Here is a 25007-nt window from a genome sequence, read left to right as displayed (position 1 = left end):
AAACCTACTACCGTTTTTCCCCTTGCTCCTGTCTGTTCTAGTTCCTAGTTTTGCCCATTCTGCCTACCCTGAGCCTGCCTGCCATTCTGTACCTTGCCACACCACACTCGATTATTGACCCCTGCCTGCTCTGACCCTGAGCCTGCCTGCCATTCTGGACCTTGCCACACCACACTGGATTATTGACCCCTGCCTGCTCTGACCCTGAGCCTGCCTGCTCTGACCCTGAGCCTGCCTGCCATTCTGGACCTTGCCACACCACACTGGATTATTGACCCCTGCCTGCTCTGACCCTGCCTGCCATTCTGGACCTTGCCACACCACACTGGATTATTGACCCCTGCCTGTCTCCCTGTTGACCAAAGCTGCCAATGTTTTAGTTTTCCTGTTTGTCTTCATTTTGGAGTACATTTTGAACCTTCCATGCATCTTCAAGCCTGCATGGTACAGCATACAACCCATAGACCCTCATGGCATAGTGCACATGCTGTGTCCACCCATTATAATAACTTGTGTTATCATGCTAATTGTTAAGATCTAGCAGAAGATGTTTTGCCGCAAGAGATGCAGTGTGTGTTTCAGGAATTATAGCTGCTGCAATTGCTTCTGTTCATCTACCAAACTTGTGATCACATTTGACTTTAGTACTCATCTGGATAGGTACTCTCGTAAACTGAGACTGGTTTGTGTGCTATAAGACCAACAACCACCGCAAACATGTGGGACTTCCCAGTAGAACAAACCTGACCTCTGAAGAGAGACTTGTCATCACTGAATACAAGACGGACTCAGTTGTGACAATTTATATTATGTTCAGAATGTTGTTTTTTTATAATGCAAAAAGGCTAAATGCTGGTCAAATGTTCAATGGTAACTGACAAATGTATCACAATTTAGATACATCAATAAAGTACATATTTAAAGGCCATATTATAGATTTTTTTTAAACTTGTGAAGCATGTGTGCTAATTAACAATGCCCCCTCCAGTGCGTGACACAGCCTAGGATTTTGCCTGTGATGTTCATTCAGGTGAAAACTCTAGAACATCTGAAGAAGTAGCCTTTTCTACAAACAAGCAGCTATTACTTATGTTCGTTCAGGTGAGGACTGGAACATCTGAAGATGCCTTAATGCTAATATATCCCACATGTGAATGTGTCTAATACCTATTTTTTAAATCCGCATTTAACCCAACCCCTCTGAATCAGAGAGATGTGGGGGGCTGCCTTAACTGCCTTGCTCAGGGGCATAACGACAGATTTTTACCGTGGCAGCTCAGGGATTCGTTCCAGCAACCTTTCAGTTACTGGCCTAACGCTCTAACCACTAGGCTACCTGCTGCCCCTGGTTAGATGATGTAAATATTTAGACTGCCCAGGGATGGATGAAAAGTGGCTTTATTGTTTGGATCTGATCTTTCCACTGACAAATATATGACCATCTACTTTCTTTCCCTGGTCATTGGCGTGCCTCTGGTTGGTGGGGGCCTTATTTTCTGGCACTGTGTGTTCATGCACCTGTCTCAATAGCAGAAACAAGTGTGGCCAAGTTGGTCAACCATATTACCCAAAGGTTGTACGAGGAAATTCTGTCAAAAGAAGTGAACAATCATTTGAAGACAAAACTGGACAAAATAGCTGTAGAGAAGGCCAAGGGGATCTTCCTCTGACATCTTCAGGTCATCAGGGGTCAGAAGAGACAACAGGAAGGGGGACTGACAGTGATATGGATGTTGTGGAATCATGGCAAGCTAACTCCGATTTTTTGTTGTTGTTGTCAGAATATTAAAGTTATGGAGTTTCAGCAGCTAGTGGATCCAGAACACAGAGGGTCTTACTCAACCAGCTATCTGTTGTGTAGTACTGTATGTAGTAACTGAAGACCTTACTCAGTAATAGAGTCCAGGCTGAAAGGTAAGATGAATGTGATTTTACTGTATGGCGTAGGCATCCATCTCATTCTTCTCCCAGTATGCATTGATTTACATCTTTATTAATAGTCATTAACCTTGACCTTTCTTATAGGGACACCTTGTGGTGAACACAACACTAGCGAGTCAGATTCTTTTGGATTTGACTTTCGTGCTGTAACACACACAGATTCAAGCTGACTATGTTTATATATTGTGAAACAGACACTTTAAATCAAACCATTCTTTTAGAAAGGCTTTAAGGTGTGTGTGTAAAGGATCGAATAGGAACCCGAGTGACCAATACCGTGACCACATTACCCTGCTGTTCTGCTTATCCATCAGAGGATTATTTCAGTCAGACAAAGAAAACAGAAAGAACATTGGAGCAAGGTCTGAAATCACACAATGACAGCTGCATGGATATAGAACATGGCCATAGATTGAGGAGTATCAATACATTTTTAGAAATGATTGCTGTTGTATTTTGAGAAAACATAAAATCACACCTTTAAATGCAAAGATTTGTAATTACAAAACTGATTTGATCACTGAAGAGGTTATCAGTATAGCATAGTACCTTAACCTCGTAATAAGTGAAATAGTAAAAGCAATGATGTAAATGATAGCTGCAGATGTATATACTGGTCATACACCTTTATCCTTCTGGAGGTCATTGGGCCCTCACTCCCCCTGTGGTCCCGAGGAGGATGAGGGGAGAGAGGGGGTGCGGGGGGTCGATGCCAAGGAGCTGCCGCGTGGACGACTCCCAGTCCCAGCCAAACTCCAGCCTGCTGCACACACACGGGTACTCCCTGTCTGCCCAACACACCCAGTCCACCGCCCTCCTCACCGCCTCCCAGCGCTCACACCTGGGGGAACACACACAGTAACCATATTTAGTGCATGCGCGCACACACACGCATCAAGAAATGCACCAAACAAAAACAAAACATATATACCCTTATCCCAAGAGAAACACAGACACATGAACTGAACTGCCCTCAAACCTGGTAGATAGAACAGAGTGCTTGGGGTGTTATATAGTGGAGCAGAGTGAGGAGACCCACTGTACCTGGGCTGAGGAGGAGAGTGGTCCAGGTCCAGACGGAACAGGCTGAGCAGCAGCTTCCCCTCATCTAGCCTCCTCACCCTCATCAGCTGCAGCACCAGCAGACTGGCCACCAGCCTCAGGATGTCAGCATGGGCCCTCACACCTGACACACATCAAATCCATTTTTATTTGTCAAATGCGCTGAATACAACAAGTGTAGACCTTACCGTGAAATGCTTACTAACAAGCCCTTCAACAACAATACAGTTATAAATATTTACTAAAATAACAAAAGTGTTTTTATTTTTAAAGTAACAATAAAATGAGGCTATATTGTATATAGAGGGGGTACCGGTAACGAGTCAATGGGCAGGAGACAGGTTAGTTGAGTCATTTGTAAATGTAGGTAGGGGTAAAGTGAATATGGATAGATAATAAACGGTGAATAGCAGCAGTGTAAAAACAAAGGGTGGAGGGGGGGTCAAAGTAAACAGTTTGAGTGGCCATTTGATGAATTGTTCAGCAGTCTTATGGCTTGGGAGTAGAAGCTGTTAAGGAGCCTTTTGGACCTAGACTTGGTGCTCTGGTACTGCTTGCCACGTGGTAGCAGAGAGAACAGTCTATGACTTAGGTGACTGGAGTCTTTGACAATTTTTTGTGCCTTCGTCTTACATCGCCTAGTATATAGGTCCTGGATGGCAGGAAGTTTGGCCCCAGTGATATACTGGGCCGTACGCACTACCCTCTGTAGTGCCTGGATGACACGTGCACACAATATTTTTGTCATTTTTCTTACTGCTCAAAAACAGCCCAAACTGAATGTTCATAGACTCCCAGACAAACAAATCTCTAGTATCAGTCTGTAGTGTAGCCTACCTAGAGAGCTGATGCCTCTATTCTTCAGGAAGACATTTGCAAAGTAGTCCACATCCACACCGAGGAGGTAGCCCAGGCTGGCAGAGCACTCCCAGTAACCTTCCTGGAACAAAAAAAACATGTTATTAGCCTTTTAGCACAAAATGGTTCCCATTGCTCATTGGCAAATGGTGCCACACATTGGTATCGATGAAGTGAGTTCCCCATACAATGCTTTGAGTATCTGGAAAATCTGTTTCTGAATTCAATCCATGCTCCTGCACTATCAATAAACAATATAATGTATATACAGAGATATGATTAGTTCATATGTCCTATCAATAATAGTATTTTCTATGCAGATGAGACGGGCCTTTAGAAAAGGGAACGTTTACTGTACTTACCGAGTGCTGGAGGGCAAAAATCTCTGTCCATTTTACTACATCAAGAGTATTCTTCCTGAATTCAAGACCTCTCTTCCTGAATTCAAGACCTCCCCTCCTGAAATCAAAACCTACCTCATTAGGATACCACAGAGCTACACATAACAATACATGTCTCCAATAGAGGTCACACACAGACAGACAAAGTGACGGACGAACGGACGCTGACACATACCTTTCACTGTCTCCGACAAGTTTTTGTACGTTTTTTTTCATATCCAGAGGTTTTTGTGCTTGTGGTAGTACATTATGTTGTTGTAGTGTACTGAGAGAGCTACCAAACTGAGTGGATCCAACTAAGGCCCCTAAAGATTGGGTCAGATAGGCGCCATGAGTGGTAGGTGAAAGGGAGCTGAGGTGTCCGCCAGTAAGTGGTGCCTCAAAACTTAACCCCATTGATCTGGCTGAGCCTCCAAGAGGTGGTCCGCCTGCTGAAGAAGCCTCATATAAACCTGGAATGTAACATGCACTGGCTGTGGCCCCAAACAAAGAGCTGTGAGGTTGTCTGCTTTGAGAACCTGCCCTTCCGCCCCCGAAACCAAACCCTGATGGGGGCACAGAGGCAGGGACAACAGAAGGTTGCCAGTGGTCCATTTCCACTAGTTCACAAATCTTATCATCGGATAAGCTATTATCCAAGGTCCACATTTTGCTAGTCTCACACATTGACGACAGTTCCACAGGATAGGGCTCTCGAGGTTTGGAAAGTAGCAGGTCCCCACTGGCTCGCAGTTTCGGGAAAGTTGCAGTATGGGAGATAGCCCCAACTCCAGGTCTGGCATGAACTCCCATCTCGTATCTAATCGCTCGAAACTCATTGGAGACAAGAGCAGAGGGAGGAGGAAGAGAACCTGAACCTCCGGCAGAGAAAGACTGAGGTCGAAATGGAGGAGGAACAGGAGAACTGAGGACAGAAGCAGGGGGTGGAGGAGGAGGAAGAGAATCTGAAACTGCGGCAGAGAAAGACTGAGGTCGAAATGGAGGAGGACAAGGAGAACAGAGGACAGGAGCAGGGGGTGGAGGAGGAGGAAGAGAATCTGAAACTGCAGCAGAGAAAGACTGAGGTCGAAATGGAGGAGGACAAGGAGAACAGAGGACAGGAGCAGGGGGTGGAGGAGGAGGAAGAGAATCTGAAACTGCGGCAGAGAAAGACTGAGGTCGAAATGGAGGAGGACCAGGAGAACAGAGGACAGAAGCAGGGGGTGGAGGAGGAAGAGCATCAGCAACAACGCAAGACTTGATCTGAAGATGATGAACAGAGGGAGGAGGACGAGGCACATCAGCAACAGAGAGAGACTTCTTCTGTGTCTCTACAGGGTTAAATGCCGGACCGTCACAAACCTTCCTGTGTCTGTCCGCCCGTCTAAAGTCTCCCTTTATACTCTTTGCACGCTTCATTATCTTTGGGAGACAGTAGAAGGTCTCAGACAGCTCAGGGATGAAATCAGTCTTTATAGCCATAGGCACCATACTGGTAGTAAGGTATGGGGTGCCTGGTATGCATTGGCTGCCTGAAAGCGTGTGGAGAGTTGGAGGGGAAGAAGAGGACAGAGCCTCACTATGCATGATTACTGAGCCACAAAGGCATTGTTCAGATTCCTGTAAATCAAAGTCCTGTAAAACAAAGACAAGAACAGTTCAGTGATTAAACTATGAATTGACAGGAATAATTTTTCTTTATAGTTAACAGCAAGAAAGAAGCAGATCACTACCATGTCATCAAAGCACCCCATCTCTTCTTCCGTCACAGCTCCTTGAATCATATCCAGAGGTTCGGTAGCAGCGGACAAGGTCACTGGGCTGGCTGAGACCATAGAGCCCATGAAGTAAGAGGAATTAAGTCTCCTACCAAGAGGCACCTCATCCGTAGCCCTCTGATTGAGAAATTTGGAATGTAAGTTCACAGATCCTTCCCATGATTCGTCATCCATCTGGAGTTGAACCATCGATTCATGCTCCTCCCCCATCCCCCTCTCCTCTAGACAGATATTTCTGCATGAAACATGCCCTGGCCCACCAATCAGCAAGTTTGACATTGAGTCCATCCCATCTCCCTCATATTCCTCCTGCTGCCAGCTAAGGTAAGGTAAGAAGTCGACGTCCTCGTCTGAGATCAGTTTGGGAACATCTGTGAAGCCCACGTCAGGCTGCTCTGAGTTCTGGGAGAGAAAGAACACATCAGAACATTGTATTTTTCTACATTTGTATTGAAGTATTGTCGATGTGTGTGCGCACACACACTAGCGTTTGGCAGACGTACCCTCTCCTCGATGGCAACAAAGCTGGTGAACTGAGACAGGATGGAGAACTCTTTGCTCAGCTCAATGATGAAGGACTTCATCACTGATTTCTTCCCCTGAGAGAATTGATACTATATATATAAAACAAAAACTTTCCATACACACAGAATAGGTACAGTGTACACACTCCATACTAGGCTTGTCATGACACCAGTACCGCAATACTAGGAAGGAAGGAAGGAAGGAAGGAAGGAAGGAAGGAAGGAAGGAAGGAAGGAAGGGAAACAAAACATGAAGCAGCCTTAATTTCCAGAGGAAAACACTCCTAATGTTGGTCAAAAACAGCCTTATGTTGTCACCCAGAGTCACATTTCTTTTCCAAGCTATAGCACACAATATTTTACACAAAGCAGGTGTTTAAAGGACCATTAGCCTGCTTTGTGTTTTCTTTTTTGGTAAGAAAAATCTGGTGTTGTAGTATAGTGATACAGGTTGTGACAACACTACTCCATTCACAATCTAATGTTCACACACACCTCATGTTCAGCCTCGTTGGTGTGAAGACTGCCATCCTCATAGTCTCTGATAACGGCCCTCGCTGTGAGCTTATGAAGGAACTGAAACACATGTGCGTGCGTACACACACACACACACACACACACACACACACACACACACACACACACACACACACACACACACACACACACACACACACACACACACACACACACACACACACACACACACACACATTATAGGTGTGACTGAGACAGTATAAACAGTAAGGTGATGTGAGTGTGGTGATCTCACCGTGCCCCTGGTTTTCTGTAGCTCAGTGGTGGACACCATTGTCTCAATGTTCTGACCACTCAGGTCTCCAAGAAGAGTGGCCTACGGAACCCGACACATGGACAAGTTAGTCTCACAGGGCTTTGTGATCTGGGCATGTCATGTTCACGCACGCACACACAAACACGCCTCTGTGACAGTATACCTGTGTACAGTGTGGCACGAAGCCGTAGACCAGGGTGTGGCAGTCAGTGAAGAGTGCGTGGAGCTGAGAGGGCGCCTGAACAGGGGGGGGAGCTGAGGGGTTAAACTGCTGCCACTTCACAGACACAGAGCTGCAGCCTGGAGACACGATGCGCTTCACCTGGCACGCCACCTGAGATACACACAGAAAAACATCTGTTTAAAGGGATAGTTCGCCCAAGTTGACCACATGGTATGTGGTTGTGTTGGAACCAAAGATAATATACAGACATCTAAAGACATAGGAGAGGTCGCTGTAAAAGTGTGCTGGTACCTTCTCTTGCCAGGTGTGCTTTGTCTTTGTGTCAAAGAACTCATAGGCCCCTCCCCCTGCCTGGGCCAGGGCCCGCAACATGTGCCGATTCGCTGTTGGGCTGAGGCCGCAGGTGAAGAGGCGGCTGTGCTGGGCATGCTGTCTGACCAGCTGCAGGGTCAGGGCTTGGTTCTGGACGTGACCGTCTGATAGCAGCAGCAGGTTCCTTACGCCCTGCGACGGAGGCAACAGACTCAGGCTGCGCAGGGGCCTCCACAGCTCAGTGTTGCCCCCAACAGGTGAGGAGGACTAACAACAACAGGGGAAAGGATCATTCAGAAAATGAGAATTTGATCAAGGACAACATTTACATGCACATAATACTCCAATGATTGTGAATATTCCATTAAAATATTCTGAGTGAGCTTTGTATATGCTCAAAAAATGTATGTTTGCCTAATATTCTAGAGACTAATGATAAAAGATTGTGATTGGCCCCTGGGCCTGTCTGTCAGCACTCACCATGATGAACTTCTTGGCTGGTTGGAGGGCCTCGACTAGAGGGTTGGCAGAGAGAAAAGCATCCTTCTGGTCTATGAGACAAAACCACAGTCAGACAGATGAGTATGGGGGAAAAGTTAGTGTCTTACTGTCTAACTCATCAGTCTGAAGTAAGCAACAACAAAAATCCCCCACTAACAAAGCGAATGCAAACGACATGATACATGAAGTTGATTTAGCTCAGTTTGGAGACTGTTTGAATGGGAGCCCACCTGAGCCAAAGGAGATGACATTGACTCGAATGCTGTGGTGGTCCAGGGTATTCAGAAGCTGCAGGGCGATTCTCCTGGCGTTCTGGAGAGCTTCTCCTCTCATGGACTCAGACGAGTCCAACAGCAGGATCACCTCACTGGAGCCGGACATGGGGCTGGAGGTGGGGCAGGGCTCAAAGTCTGGGTAAAATACCAGCATACAGGCCTGGAAGGGGGAGAAACGTAAAGAGATGGATATGATTAGACAGAAAGAAGGAAGGAAAGATGGAGAGAGAAAGGGATACAGACCAGGCCGTATTTAAGAGAGACAGAAGGAGAAATACTGACCTGGCTGTCTTTATCTGGGTGTTTCTCCACCCACATCCTGGGTAGGTGGATCTGAGCCAGACTGAAGCAGACCAGGAACCCATCTGGACCCAGAGTCTCACCTGGACATGTCCTCACCACCGCCTTACAGTCGGTCCTCTGGGGTTAACACAACACACACACCATGTTACAAACACGCACACACAGGGAAGCATGCACATACATTGCTCGGTCTGCTGTGTTACCTTGATCTTGACTTTGTGTGTTAGACAGTGCAGGTTGATGATCTCGTTGGGCATCTCAATGGACATATCCAGACTGAACTCCCTAAGGAGAGACAGACACACACTACAGGTCAGTATGAGGAGAGAGACACACACTACAGGTCAGTATGAAGAGAGAGAGACAGACACACACTACAGGTCAGTATGAAGAGAGAGAGACAGACACACACTACAGGTCAGTATGAGGAGAGAGACAGACACACACTACAGGACAGTATGAGGAGAGAGACAGACACACACTACAGGTCAGTATGAGGAGAGAGACAGACACACACTACAGGTCAGTATGAAGAGAGAGAGACAGACACACACTACAGGAGTAGAGAGAGAGACAGACACACACTACAGGTCAGTATGAAGAGAGAGAGACAGACACACACTACAGGTCAGTATGAGGAGAGAGACAGACACACACTACAGGACAGTATGAGGAGAGAGACAGACACACACTACAGGTCAGTATGAGGAGAGAGACAGACACACACTACAGGTCAGTATGAAGAGAGAGAGACAGACACACACTACAGGTCAGTATGAGGAGAGAGACAGACACACACTACAGGTCAGTATGAGGAGAGAGACAGACACACACTACAGGTCAGTATGAGGAGAGAGACAGACACACACTACAGGTCAGTATGAGGAGAGACACAGACACACACTACAGGTCAGTATGAAGAGAGAGAGACAGACACACACTACAGGTCAGTATGAGGAGAGAGACAGACACACACTACAGGTCAGTATGAGGAGAGAGAGACAGACACACACTACAGGACAGTATGAGGAGAGAGACAGACACACACTACAGGTCAGTATGAGGAGAGAGACAGACACACACTACAGGTCAGTATGAAGAGAGAGAGACAGACACACACTACAGGTCAGTATGAGGAGAGAGACAGACACACACTACAGGTCAGTATGAAGAGAGAGACAGACACACACTACAGGTCAGTATGAGGAGAGAGACAGACACACACTACAGGTCAGTATGAAGAGAGAGAGACAGACACACACTACAGGTCAGTATGAGGAGAGAGACAGACACACACTACAGGTCAGTATGAAGAGAGAGACAGACAGACACACACTACAGGTCAGTATGAGGAGAGAGACAGACACACACTACAGGTCAGTATGAGGAGAGAGAGACAGACACACACTACAGGAAAGTATGAGGAGAGAGACAGACACACACTACAGGTCAGTATGAGGAGAGAGACAGACACACACTACAGATCAGTATGAGGAGAGAGACAGACACACACTACAGGAAAGTATGAGGAGAGAGACAGACACTACAGGTCAGTATGAGGAGAGAGACAGACACACACTACAGGTCAGTATGAGGAGAGAGAGACAGACACACACTACAGGACAGTATGAGGAGAGAGAGACAGACACACACTACAGGAAAGTATGAGGAGAGAGACAGACACACACTACAGGTCAGTATGAGGAGAGAGACAGACACACACTACAGATCAGTATGAGGAGAGAGACAGACACACACTACAGGTCAGTATGAGGAGAGAGACAGACACACACTACAGGAAAGTATGAGGAGAGAGACAGACACACACTACAGGTCAGTATGAGGAGAGAGACAGACACTACAGGTCAGTATGAGGAGAGAGAGACAGACACTACAGGTCAGTATGAAGAGAGAGAGACAGACACACACTACAGGTCAGTATGAGGAGAGAGACAGACACACACTACAGGTCAGTATGAAGAGAGAGAGACAGACACACACTACAGGTCAGTATGAGGAGAGAGACAGACACACACTACAGGTCAGTATGAAGAGAGAGACAGGCACACACTACAGGTCAGTATGAGGAGAGAGACAGACACACACTACAGGTCAGTATGAAGAGAGAGAGACAGACACACACTACAGGTCAGTATGAGGAGAGAGACAGACACACACTACAGGTCAGTATGAGGAGAGAGACAGACACACACTACAGGTCAGTATGAGAGAGAGAGACAGACACACACTACAGGAAAGTATGAGGAGAGAGACAGACACACACTACAGGTCAGTATGAGGAGAGAGACAGACACACACTACAGATCAGTATGAGGAGAGAGACAGACACACACTACAGGAAAGTATGAGGAGAGAGACAGACACTACAGGTCAGTATGAGGAGAGAGACAGACACACACTACAGGTCAGTATGAGGAGAGAGAGACAGACACACACTACAGGACAGTATGAGGAGAGAGACAGACACACACTACAGGAAAGTATGAGGAGAGAGACAGACACACACTACAGATCAGTATGAGGAGAGAGACAGACACACACTACAGGTCAGTATGAGGAGAAAGACAGACACACACTACAGGAAAGTATGAGGAGAGAGACAGACACACACTACAGGTCAGTATGAGGGAGAGACAGACAGACACTACAGGTCAGTATGAGGGAGAGAGACAGACACACACTACAGGACAGTATGAGGAGAGAGACAGACACACACTACAGGTCAGTATGAGGAGAGAGACAGACACACACTACAGGTCAGTATGAGGAGAGAGACAGACACACACTACAGGTCAGTATGAGGAGAGAGACAGACACACACTACAGGTCAGTATGAGAGAGAGAGACAGACACACACTACAGGTCAGTATGAGGAGAGAGACAGACACACACTACAGGTCAGTATGAGAGAGAGAGACAGACACACACTACAGGACAGTATGAGGAGAGAGACAGACACACACTACAGGTCAGTATGAGGAGAGAGACAGACACACACTACAGGTCAGTATGAAGAGAGAGAGACAGACACACACTACAGGTCAGTATGAGGAGAGAGACAGACACACACTACAGGTCAGTATGAAGAGAGAGACAGACACACACTATAGGTCAGTATGAGGAGAGAGACAGACACACACTACAGGTAAGTATGAAGAGAGAGACACAGACACACACTACAGGTCAGTATGAGGAGAGAGACAGACACACACTACAGGTCAGTATGAAGAGAGAGACAGACACACACTACAGGTCAGTATGAGGAGAGAGACAGACACACATTACAGGTCAGTATGAGGAGAGAGACAGACACTACAGGTCAGTATGAGGAGAGAGACAGACACACACTACAGGTCAGTATGAGGAGAGAGAGACAGACACACACTACAGGACAGTATGAGGAGAGAGACACACACTACAGGTCAGTATGAGGAGAGAGACAGACACACACTACAGGTCAGTATGAGGAGAGAGAGACAGACACACACTACAGGACAGTATGAGGAGAGAGACAGACACACACTACAGGTCAGTATGAGGAGAGAGACAGACACACACTACAGGTCAGTATGAGGAGAGAGACAGACACACACTACAGGTCAGTATGAGGAGAGACACAGACACACACTACAGGTCAGTATGAAGAGAGAGAGACAGACACACACTACAGGTCAGTATGAGGAGAGAGACAGACACACACTACAGGTCAGTATGAGGAGAGAGAGACAGACACACACTACAGGACAGTATGAGGAGAGAGACAGACAGACACACACTACAGGACAGTATGAGGAGAGAGACAGACACACACTACAGGTCAGTATGAGGAGAGAGACAGACACACACTACAGGTCAGTATGAAGAGAGAGAGACAGACACACACTACAGGTCAGTATGAGGAGAGAGACAGACACACACTACAGGTCAGTATGAAGAGAGAGACAGACACACACTACAGGACAGTATGAGGAGAGAGACAGACACACACTACAGGTCAGTATGAAGAGAGAGAGACAGACACACACTACAGGTCAGTATGAGGAGAGAGACAGACACACACTACAGGTCAGTATGAAGAGAGAGACAGACACACACTATAGGTCAGTATGAGGAGAGAGACAGACACACACTACAGGTAAGTATGAAGAGAGAGACACAGACACACACTACAGGTCAGTATGAGGAGAGAGACAGACACACACTACAGGTCAGTATGAAGAGAGAGACAGACACACACTACAGGTCAGTATGAGGAGAGAGACAGACACACATTACAGGTCAGTATGAGGAGAGAGACAGACACTACAGGTCAGTATGAGGAGAGAGACAGACACACACTACAGGTCAGTATGAGGAGAGAGACAGACACACACTATAGGTCAGTATGAGGAGAGAGACAGACACACATTACAGGTCAGTATGAGGAGAGAGACAGACACTACAGGTCAGTATGAGGAGAGAGACAGACACTACAGGTCAGTATGAGGAGAGAGACAGACACACACTATAGGTCAGTATGAGGAGAGAGACAGACACACACTACAGGTAAGTATGAAGAGAGAGACACAGACACACACTACAGGTCAGTATGAGGAGAGAGACAGACACACACTACAGGTCAGTATGAAGAGAGAGACAGACACACACTACAGGTCAGTATGAGGAGAGAGACAGACACACATTACAGGTCAGTATGAGGAGAGAGACAGACACACACTACAGGTCAGTATGAAGAGAGAGATAGACACACACTATAGGTCAGTATGAGGAGAGAGACAGACACACACTACAGGTCAGTATGAGGAGAGAGACAGACACACACTACAGGTCAGTATGAAGAGAGAGACAGACACACACTACAGGTCAGTATGAGGAGAGAGACAGACACACATTACAGGTCAGTATGAGGAGAGAGACAGACACTACAGGTCAGTATGAGGAGAGAGAGACAGACACACACTACAGGTCAGTATGAGGAGAGAGAGACAGACACACACTACAGGAAAGTATGAGGAGAGAGACAGACACACACTACAGGTCAGTATGAGGAGAGAGACAGACACACACTACAGGTCAGTATGAGGAGAGAGACAGACACACACTACAGGTCAGTATGAGGAGAGAGACAGACACACACTACAGGTCAGTATGAGGAGAGAGACAGACACACACTACAGGTCAGTATGAGGAGAGACACAGACACACACTACAGGTCAGTATGAAGAGAGAGAGACAGACACACACTACAGGTCAGTATGAGGAGAGAGACAGACACACACTACAGGTCAGTATGAGGAGAGAGAGACAGACACACACTACAGGACAGTATGAGGAGAGAGACAGACAGACACACACTACAGGACAGTATGAGGAGAGAGACAGACACACACTACAGGTCAGTATGAGGAGAGAGACAGACACACACTACAGGTCAGTATGAAGAGAGAGACAGACACACACTACAGGTCAGTATGAGGAGAGAGACAGACACACACTACAGGTCAGTATGAAGAGAGAGACAGACACACACTACAGGACAGTATGAGGAGAGAGACAGACACACACTACAGGTCAGTATGAAGAGAGAGAGACAGACACACACTACAGGTCAGTATGAGGAGAGAGACAGACACACACTACAGGTCAGTATGAAGAGAGAGACAGACACACACTATAGGTCAGTATGAGGAGAGAGACAGACACACACTACAGGTAAGTATGAAGAGAGAGACACAGACACACACTACAGGTCAGTATGAGGAGAGAGACAGACACACACTACAGGTCAGTATGAAGAGAGAGACAGACACACACTACAGGTCAGTATGAGGAGAGAGACAGACACACATTACAGGTCAGTATGAGGAGAGAGACAGACACACACTACAGGTCAGTATGAAGAGAGAGATAGACACACACTATAGGTCAGTATGAGGAGAGAGACAGACACACACTACAGGTCAGTATGAGGAGAGAGACAGACACACACTACAGGTCAGTATGAAGAGAGAGACAGACACACACTACAGGTCAGTATGAGGAGAGAGACAGACACACATTACAGGTCAGTATGAGGAGAGAGACAGACACTACAGGTCAGTATGAGGAGAGAGAGACAGACACACACTACAGGTCAGTATGAGGAGAGAGAGACAGACACACACTACAGGAAAGTATGAGGAGAGAGACAGACACACACTACAGGTCAGTATGAGGAGAGAGACAGACACTACAGGTCAGTATGAGGAGAGAGAGACAGACACTACAGGTCAGTATGAGGAGAGAGACAGACACACACTACAGGACAGTATGAGGAGAGAGACACACACTACAGTTCAGTATGAGGAGAGAGACAGACACACACTACAGGTCAGTATGAGGAGAGAGAGACAGACACACACTACAGGACAGTATGAGGAGAGAGACAGACACACACTACAGGTCAGTATGAGGAGAGAGACAGACACACACTACAGGTCAGTATGAGGAGAGACAGACACACACTACAGGTCAGTATGAAGAGAGAGACAGACACACACTACAGGTCAGTATGAAGAGAGAGAGACAGACACACACTACAGGACAGTATGAGGAGAGAGACACACACACACTACAGGACAGTATGAGGAGAGAGACACACACTACAGGTCAGTATGAGGAGAGAGACAGACACACACTACAGGTCAGTATGAGGAGAGAGAGACAGACACACACTACAGGACAGTATGAGGAGAGAGACAGACACACTCTACAGGTCAGTATGAGGAGAGAGACAGACACACACTACAGGTCAGTATGAGGAGAGACAGACACACACTACAGGTCAGTATGAAGAGAGAGACAGACACACACTACAGGTCAGTATGAAGAGAGAGAGACAGACACACACTACAGGTCAGTATGAAGAGAGAGAGACAGACACACACTACAGGACAGTATGAGGAGAGAGACACACACTACAGGTCAGTATGAGGAGAGAGACAGACACACACTACAGGTCAGTATGAAGAGAGAGACAGACACAAACTACAGGTCAGTATGAAGAGAGAGAGACAGACACAAACTACAGGTCAGTATGAGGAGAGAGACAGACACACACTACAGGTCAGTATGAGGAGAGAGACAGACACACACTACAGGTCAGTATGAAGAGAGAGACAGACACACACTACAGGACAGTATGAGGAGAGAGACACACACTACAGGTCAGTATGAGGAGAGAGACAGACACACACTACAGGTCAGTATGAGGAGAGAGAGACAGACACACACTACAGGTCAGTATGAGGACAGAGAGACAGACACACACTACAGGTCAGTATGAAGAGAGAGAGACAGACACACACTACAGGTCAGTATGAGGAGAGAGACAGACACACACTACAGATCAGTATGAGGAGAGAGACAGACACACACTACAGGTCAGTATGAGGAGAGAGACAGACACACACTACAGGTAAGTATGAGGAGAGAGAGACAGACACACACTACAGGTCAGTATGAAGAGAGAGAGACAGACACAAACTACAGGTCAGTATGAGGAGAGAGACAGACACACACTACAGGTCAGTATGAGGAGAGAGACACACACTACAGGTCAGTATGAAGAGAGAGAGACAGACACACACTACAGGTCAGTATGAGAAGAGAGACAGACACACACTACAGGTCAGTATGAGGAGAGAGACACACACTACAGGACAGTATGAGGAGAGAGACAGACACACACTACAGGTCAGTATGAAGAGAGAGAGACAGACACACACTACAGGTCAGTATGAGGAGAGAGAGACAGACACACACTACAGGTCAGTATGAGGAGAGAGACAGACACACACTACAGGTCAGTATGAGGAGAGAGACAGACACACACTACAGGTCAGTATGAGGAGAGAGACAGACACACACTACAGGACAGTATGAGGAGAGAGACACACACTACAGGTCAGTATGAGGAGAGAGACAGACACACACTACAGGACAGTATGAGGAGAGAGAGACAGACACACACTACAGGTCAGTATGAGGAGAGAGAGAAAGACACACACTACAGGTCAGTATGAAGAGAGAGAGACAGACACACACTACAGGTCAGTATGAGGAGAGAGACAGACACACACTACAGGTCAGTATGAGGAGAGAGAGACAGACACACACTACAGGTCAGTATGAGGAGAGAGACAGACACACACTACAGGTCAGTATGAGGAGAGAGACACACACTACAGGTCAGTATGAAGAGAGAGAGACAGACACACACTACAGGTCAGTATGAGGAGAGAGACAGACACACACTACAGGTCAGTATGAGGAGAGAGACAGACACACACTACAGGTCAGTATGAGGAGAGAGACAGACACACACTACAGGTCAGTATGAGGAGAGAGACACACACTACAGGTCAGTATGAAGAGAGAGAGACAGACACACTACAGGTCAGTATGAGAAGAGAGACAGACACACACTACAGGTCAGTATGAGGAGAGAGACACACACTACAGGTCAGTATGAAGAGAGAGAGACAGACACACACTACAGGTCAGTATGAGGAGAGAGACAGACACACACTACAGGTCAGTATGAGGAGAGAGAAAGACACACACTACAGGTCAGTATGAGGAGAGAGACACACACTACAGGTCAGTATGAAGAGAGAGAGACAGACACACACTACAGGTCAGTATGAGAAGAGAGACAGACACACACTACAGGTCAGTATGAGGAGAGAGACACACACTACAGGTCAGTATGAAGAGAGAGAGACAGACACACACTACAGGTCAGTATGAGGAGAGAGACAGACACACACTACAGGTCAGTATGAGGAGAGAGACACACACTACAGGTCAGTATGAAGAGAGAGAGACAGACACACACTACAGGTCAGTATGAGGAGAGAGACAGACACACACTACAGGTCAGTATGAAGAGAGAGAGACAGACACACACTACAGGTCAGTATGAGGAGAGAGAGACAGACACACACTACAGGTCAGTATGAGGAGAGAGACAGACACACACTACAGGTCAGTATGAGGAGAGAGACAGACACACACTACAGGACAGTATGAGGAGAGAGACACACACTACAGGTCAGTATGAGGAGAGAGACAGACACACACTACAGGACAGTATGAGGAGAGAGAGACAGACACACACTACAGGTCAGTATGAGGAGAGAGAGAAAGACACACACTACAGGTCAGTATGAGGAGAGAGACAGACACACACTACAGGTCAGTATGAGGAGAGAGAGACAGACACACACTACAGGTCAGTATGAGGAGAGAGACAGACACACACTACAGGTCAGTATGAGGAGAGAGACAGACACACACTACAGGTCAGTATGAGGAGAGAGACAGACACACACTACAGGTCAGTATGAGGAGAGAGACACACACTACAGGTCAGTATGAAGAGAGAGAGACAGACACACACTACAGGTCAGTATGAGGAGAGAGACAGACACACACTACAGGTCAGTATGAGGAGAGAGACAGACACACACTACAGGTCAGTATGAGGAGAGAGACAGACACACACTACAGGTCAGTATGAGGAGAGAGACACACACTACAGGTCAGTATGAAGAGAGAGAGACAGACACACACTACAGGTCAGTATGAGAAGAGAGACAGACACACACTACAGGTCAGTATGAGGAGAGAGACACACACTACAGGTCAGTATGAAGAGAGAGAGACAGACACACACTACAGGTCAGTATGAGGAGAGAGACAGACACACACTACAGGTCAGTATGAGGAGAGAGACACACACTACAGGTCAGTATGAAGAGAGAGAGACAGACACACACTACAGGTCAGTATGAGAAGAGAGACAGACACACACTACAGGTCAGTATGAGGAGAGAGACACACACTACAGGACAGTATGAGGAGAGAGACAGACACACACTACAGGTCAGTATGAAGAGAGAGAGACAGACACACACTACAGGTCAGTATGAAGAGAGAGAGACAGACACACACTACAGGTCAGTATGAGGAGAGAGACACACACTACAGGTCAGTATGAGGAGAGAGAGACAGACACACACTACAGGTCAGTATGAGGAGAGAGACAGACACACACTACAGGTCAGTATGAGAAGAGAGACAGACACACACTACAGGTCAGTATGAGGAGAGAGACACACACTACAGGACAGTATGAGGAGAGAGACAGACACACACTACAGGTCAGTATGAGGAGAGAGAGACAGACTACAGGACAGTATGAGGAGAGAGACAGACACACACTACAGGTCAGTATGAAGAGAGAGAGACAGACACACACTACAGGTCAGTATGAAGAGAGAGAGACAGACACACACTACAGGTCAGTATGAGGAGAGAGACACACACTACAGGTCAGTATGAAGAGAGAGAGACAGACACACACTACAGGTCAGTATGAGGAGAGAGACAGACACACACTACAGGTCAGTATGAGGAGAGAGAGACAGACACACACTACAGGTCAGTATGAGGAGAGAGACAGACACACACTACAGGTCAGTATGAGAAGAGAGACAGACACACACTACAGGTCAGTATGAGGAGAGAGACACACACACACTACAGGTCAGTATGAGGAGAGAGAGACAGACACACACTACAGGTCAGTATGAGGAGAGAGACAGACACACACTACAGGACAGTATGAGGAGAGAGAGACAGACACACACTACAGGACAGTATGAGGAGAGAGAGACAGACACACACTACAGGTCAGTATGAGGAGAGAGAGACAGACACACACTACAGGTCAGTATGAAGAGAGAGAGACAGACACACACTACAGGTCAGTATGAGGAGAGAGACAGACACACACTACAGGTCAGTATGAGGAGAGAGAGACAGACACACACTACAGGTCAGTATGAGGAGAGAGACAGACACACACTACAGGTCAGTATGAGAAGAGAGACAGACACACACTACAGGTCAGTATGAGGAGAGAGACACACACTACAGGACAGTATGAGGAGAGAGACAGACATACACTACAGGTCAGTATGAGGAGAGAGATACAGACACACTACAGGTCAGTATGAGGAGAGAGAGACAGACACACACTACAGGTCAGTATGAGGAGAGAGACAGACACACACTACAGGACAGTATGAGGAGAGAGACACACACTACAGGTCAGTATGAGGAGAGAGACAGACACACACTACAGGACAGTATGAGGAGAGAGACACAGACACACACTACAGGTCAGTATGAGGAGAGAGAGACAGACACACACTACAGATCAGTATGAGGAGAGAGACAGACACACACTACAGGTCAGTCAGTATGAGGAGAGAGACACACACTACAGGTCAGCATGAGGAGAGAGACACACACTACAGGTCAGTATGAGGAGAGAGACACACACACTACAGGTCAGTATGAGGAGAGAGACAGACACACACTACAGGTCAGTATGAGGAGAGAGAGACAGACACACACTACAGGTCAGTATGAGGAGAGAGACACACACTACAGGTCAGTATGAGGAGAGAGAGACAGACACTACAGGTCAGTATGAGGAGAGAGACAGACACACACTACAGGTCAGTATGAGGAGAGAGACAGACACACACTACAGGTCAGTATGAGGAGAGAGAGACACTACAGGTCAGTATGAGGAGAGAGACAGACACACACTACAGGACAATATGAGGAGAGAGACAGACACACACTACAGGTCAGTATGAGGAGAGAGACAGACACACACTACAGGTCAGTATGAGGAGAGAGACAGACACACACTACAGGACAGTATGAGGAGAGAGACACACACTACAGGTCAGTATGAGGAGAGAGACACACACTACAGGTCAGTATGAAGAGAGAGAGACAGACACACACTACAGGTCAGTATGAGGAGAGAGAGACAGACACACACTACAGGACAGTATGAGGAGAGAGAGACAGACACACACTACAGGTCAGTATGAGGAGAGAGAGACAGACACACACTACAGGTCAGTATGAAGAGAGAGAGACAGACACACACTACAGGTCAGTATGAGGAGAGAGACAGACACACACTACAGGTCAGTATGAGGAGAGAGAGACAGACACACACTACAGGTCAGTATGAGGAGAGAGACAGACACACACTACAGGTCAGTATGAGAAGAGAGACAGACACACACTACAGGTCAGTATGAGGAGAGAGACACACTACAGGACAGTATGAGGAGAGAGACAGACATACACTACAGGTCAGTATGAGGAGAGAGAGACAGACACACACTACAGGTCAGTATGAGGAGAGAGAGACAGACACACACTACAGGTCAGTATGAGGAGAGAGACAGACACACACTACAGGACAGTATGAGGAGAGAGACACACACTACAGGTCAGTATGAGGAGAGAGACAGACACACACTACAGGACAGTATGAGGAGAGAGACACAGACACACACTACAGGTCAGTATGAGGAGAGAGAGACAGACACACACTACAGATCAGTATGAGGAGAGAGACAGACACACACTACAGGTCAGTCAGTATGAGGAGAGAGACACACACTACAGGTCAGCATGAGGAGAGAGACACACACTACAGGTCAGTATGAGGAGAGAGACACACCACTACAGGTCAGTATGAGGAGAGAGACAGACACACACTACAGGTCAGTATGAGGAGAGAGAGACAGACACACACTACAGGTCAGTATGAGGAGAGAGACACACACTACAGGTCAGTATGAGGAGAGAGAGACAGACACTACAGGTCAGTATGAGGAGAGAGACAGACACACACTACAGGTCAGTATGAGGAGAGAGACAGACACACACTACAGGTCAGTATGAGGAGAGAGAGACACTACAGGTCAGTATGAGGAGAGAGACAGACACACACTACAGGACAATATGAGGAGAGAGACAGACACACACTACAGGTCAGTATGAGGAGAGAGACAGACACACACTACAGGTCAGTATGAGGAGAGAGACAGACACACACTACAGGACAGTATGAGGAGAGAGACACACACTACAGGTCAGTATGAGGAGAGAGACACACACTACAGGTCAGTATGAGGAGAGAGACACACACTACAGGTCAGTATGAGGAGAGAGACACACACTACAGGTCAGTATGAAGAGAGAGAGACAGACACACACTACAGGTCAGTATGAGGAGAGAGACAGACACACACTACAGGTCAGTATGAGGAGAGAGAGACAGACACACACTACAGGTCAGTATGAGGAGAGAGACAGACACACACTACAGGTCAGTATGAGAAGAGAGACAGACACACACTACAGGTCAGTATGAGGAGAGAGACACACACACACTACAGGTCAGTATGAGGAGAGAGAGACAGACACACACTACAGGTCAGTATGAGGAGAGAGACAGACACACACTACAGGACAGTATGAGGAGAGAGAGACAGACTACAGGACAGTATGAGGAGAGAGACAGACACACACTACAGGTCAGTATGAAGAGAGAGAGACAGACACACACTACAGGTCAGTATGAAGAGAGAGAGACAGACACACACTACAGGTCAGTATGAGGAGAGAGACACACACTACAGGTCAGTATGAAGAGAGAGAGACAGACACACACTACAGGTCAGTATGAGGAGAGAGACAGACACACACTACAGGTCAGTATGAGGAGAGAGAGACAGACACACACTACAGGTCAGTATGAGGAGAGAGACAGACACACACTACAGGTCAGTATGAGAAGAGAGACAGACGCACACTACAGGTCAGTATGAGGAGAGAGACACACACACACTACAGGTCAGTATGAGGAGAGAGACAGACACACACTACAGGTCAGTATGAGAAGAGAGACAGACGCACACTACAGGTCAGTATGAGGAGAGAGACACACACACACTACAGGTCAGTATGAGGAGAGAGACAGACACACACTACAGGACAGTATGAGGAGAGAGAGACAGACACACACTACAGGTCAGTATGAGGAGAGAGACAGACACACACTACAGGTCAGTATGAGGAGAGAGAGACAGACACACACTACAGGTCAGTATGAGGAGAGAGACAGACACACACTACAGGTCAGTATGAGAAGAGAGACAGACGCACACTACAGGTCAGTATGAGGAGAGAGACACACACACACTACAGGTCAGTATGAGGAGAGAGACAGACACACACTACAGGTCAGTATGAGAAGAGAGACAGACGCACACTACAGGTCAGTATGAGGAGAGAGACACACACACACTACAGGTCAGTATGAGGAGAGAGACAGACACACACTACAGGACAGTATGAGGAGAGAGAGACAGACACACACTACAGGACAGTATGAGGAGAGAGAGACAGACACACACTACAGGTCAGTATGAGGAGAGAGAGACAGACACACACTACAGGTCAGTATGAAGAGAGAGAGACAGACACACACTACAGGTCAGTATGAGGAGAGAGACAGACACACACTACAGGTCAGTATGAGGAGAGAGAGACAGACACACACTACAGGTCAGTATGAGAAGAGAGACAGACACACACTACAGGTCAGTATGAGGAGAGAGACAGACACACACTACAGGTCAGTATGAGGAGAGAGACACACACTACAGGACAGTATGAGGAGAGAGACAGACATACACTACAGGTCAGTATGAGGAGAGAGAGACAGACACACACTACAGGTCAGTATGAGGAGAGAGAGACAGACACACACTACAGGTCAGTATGAGGAGAGAGACAGACACACACTACAGGACAGTATGAGGAGAGAGACAGACACACACTACAGGACAGTATGAGGAGAGAGACAGACACACACTACAGGACAGTATGAGGAGAGAGACACAGACACACACTACAGGTCAGTATGAGGAGAGAGAGACAGACACACACACTACAGATCAGTATGAGGAGAGAGACAGACACACACTACAGGTCAGTCAGTATGAGGAGAGAGACACACACTACAGGTCAGCATGAGGAGAGAGACACACACTACAGGTCAGTATGAGGAGAGAGACACACACACTACAGGTCAGTATGAGGAGAGAGACAGACACACACTACAGGTCAGTATGAGGAGAGAGAGACAGACACACACTACAGGTCAGTATGAGGGAGAGAGACACACTACTACAGGTCAGTATGAGGAGAGAGAGACAGACACTACAGGTCAGTATGAGGAGAGAGACAGACACACACTACAGGTCAGTATGAGGAGAGAGACAGACACACACTACAGGTCAGTATGAGGAGAGAGAGACACTACAGGTCAGTATGAGGAGAGAGACAGACACACACTACAGGACAATATGAGGAGAGAGACAGACACACACTACAGGTCAGTATGAGGAGAGAGACAGACACACACTACAGGTCAGTATGAGGAGAGAGACAGACACACACTACAGGACAGTATGAGGAGAGAGACACACACTACAGGTCAGTATGAGGAGAGAGACACACACTACAGGTCAGTATGAGGAGAGAGACACACACTACAGGTCAGTATGAAGAGAGAGAGACAGACACACACTACAGGACAGTATGAGGAGAGAGACACACACTACAGGTCAGCATGAGGAGAGAGACACACACTACAGGTCAGTATGAGGAGAGAGACACACACTACAGGTCAGTATGAGGAGAGAGACACACACTACAGGTCAGTATGAAGAGAGAGAGACAGACACTACAGGTCAGTATGAGGAGAGAGACACACACTACAGGACAGTATGAGGAGAGAGACAGACATACACTACAGGTCAGTATGAGGAGAGAGACACACACTACAGGTCAGTATGAGGAGAGAGACAGACACACACTACAGGTCAGTATGAGGAGAGAGACAGACACACACTACAGGTCAGTATGAGGAGAGAGACAGACACACACTACAGGACAGTATGAGGAGAGAGACACACACTACAGGTCAGTATGAGGAGAGAGACAGACACACACTACAGGACAGTATGAGGAGAGAGACACAGACACACACTACAGGTCAGTATGAGAAGAGAGACAGACACACACTACAGGTCAGTATGAGGAGAGAGAGACAGACACACACTACAGATCAGTATGAGGAGAG

At 47.2% G+C, this 25007-nt stretch overlaps 1 protein-coding gene across 1 annotated transcript in view; it reads right to left on the bottom strand.

Moving 5' to 3' along the window:
• Positions 1-1915: 1915 nt before the first annotated feature.
• Positions 1916-25007, bottom strand: part of parp4 (poly (ADP-ribose) polymerase family, member 4) — a 43629-nt gene continuing 20537 nt past the window's right edge. Inside the window, exons 19-33 of the mRNA XM_052521791.1 lie at positions 9115-9196; positions 8891-9028; positions 8564-8768; positions 8313-8383; positions 7812-8099; positions 7500-7670; positions 7316-7396; positions 7039-7119; positions 6523-6618; positions 5975-6421; positions 4438-5876; positions 4224-4320; positions 3841-3943; positions 2986-3127; positions 1916-2782 (exon numbers count right to left, since the gene is read on the bottom strand). Of these exons, the coding sequence (XP_052377751.1) occupies positions 2584-2782; positions 2986-3127; positions 3841-3943; positions 4224-4320; positions 4438-5876; positions 5975-6421; positions 6523-6618; positions 7039-7119; positions 7316-7396; positions 7500-7670; positions 7812-8099; positions 8313-8383; positions 8564-8768; positions 8891-9028; positions 9115-9196 (3640 nt within the window). The 3' untranslated portion in view covers positions 1916-2583. The remainder of the gene's footprint in view (positions 2783-2985; positions 3128-3840; positions 3944-4223; positions 4321-4437; positions 5877-5974; positions 6422-6522; positions 6619-7038; positions 7120-7315; positions 7397-7499; positions 7671-7811; positions 8100-8312; positions 8384-8563; positions 8769-8890; positions 9029-9114; positions 9197-25007) is intronic.

The sequence above is a fragment of the Oncorhynchus keta genome, chromosome 7 (assembly GCF_023373465.1).
Source record: "Oncorhynchus keta strain PuntledgeMale-10-30-2019 chromosome 7, Oket_V2, whole genome shotgun sequence".
In the NCBI taxonomy this organism is placed as follows: Eukaryota; Metazoa; Chordata; class Actinopteri; order Salmoniformes; family Salmonidae; genus Oncorhynchus; species Oncorhynchus keta.
The sequence above is the reverse complement of the archived record's forward strand: the minus strand, read 5'-3'. Positions and strand labels throughout refer to the sequence as shown.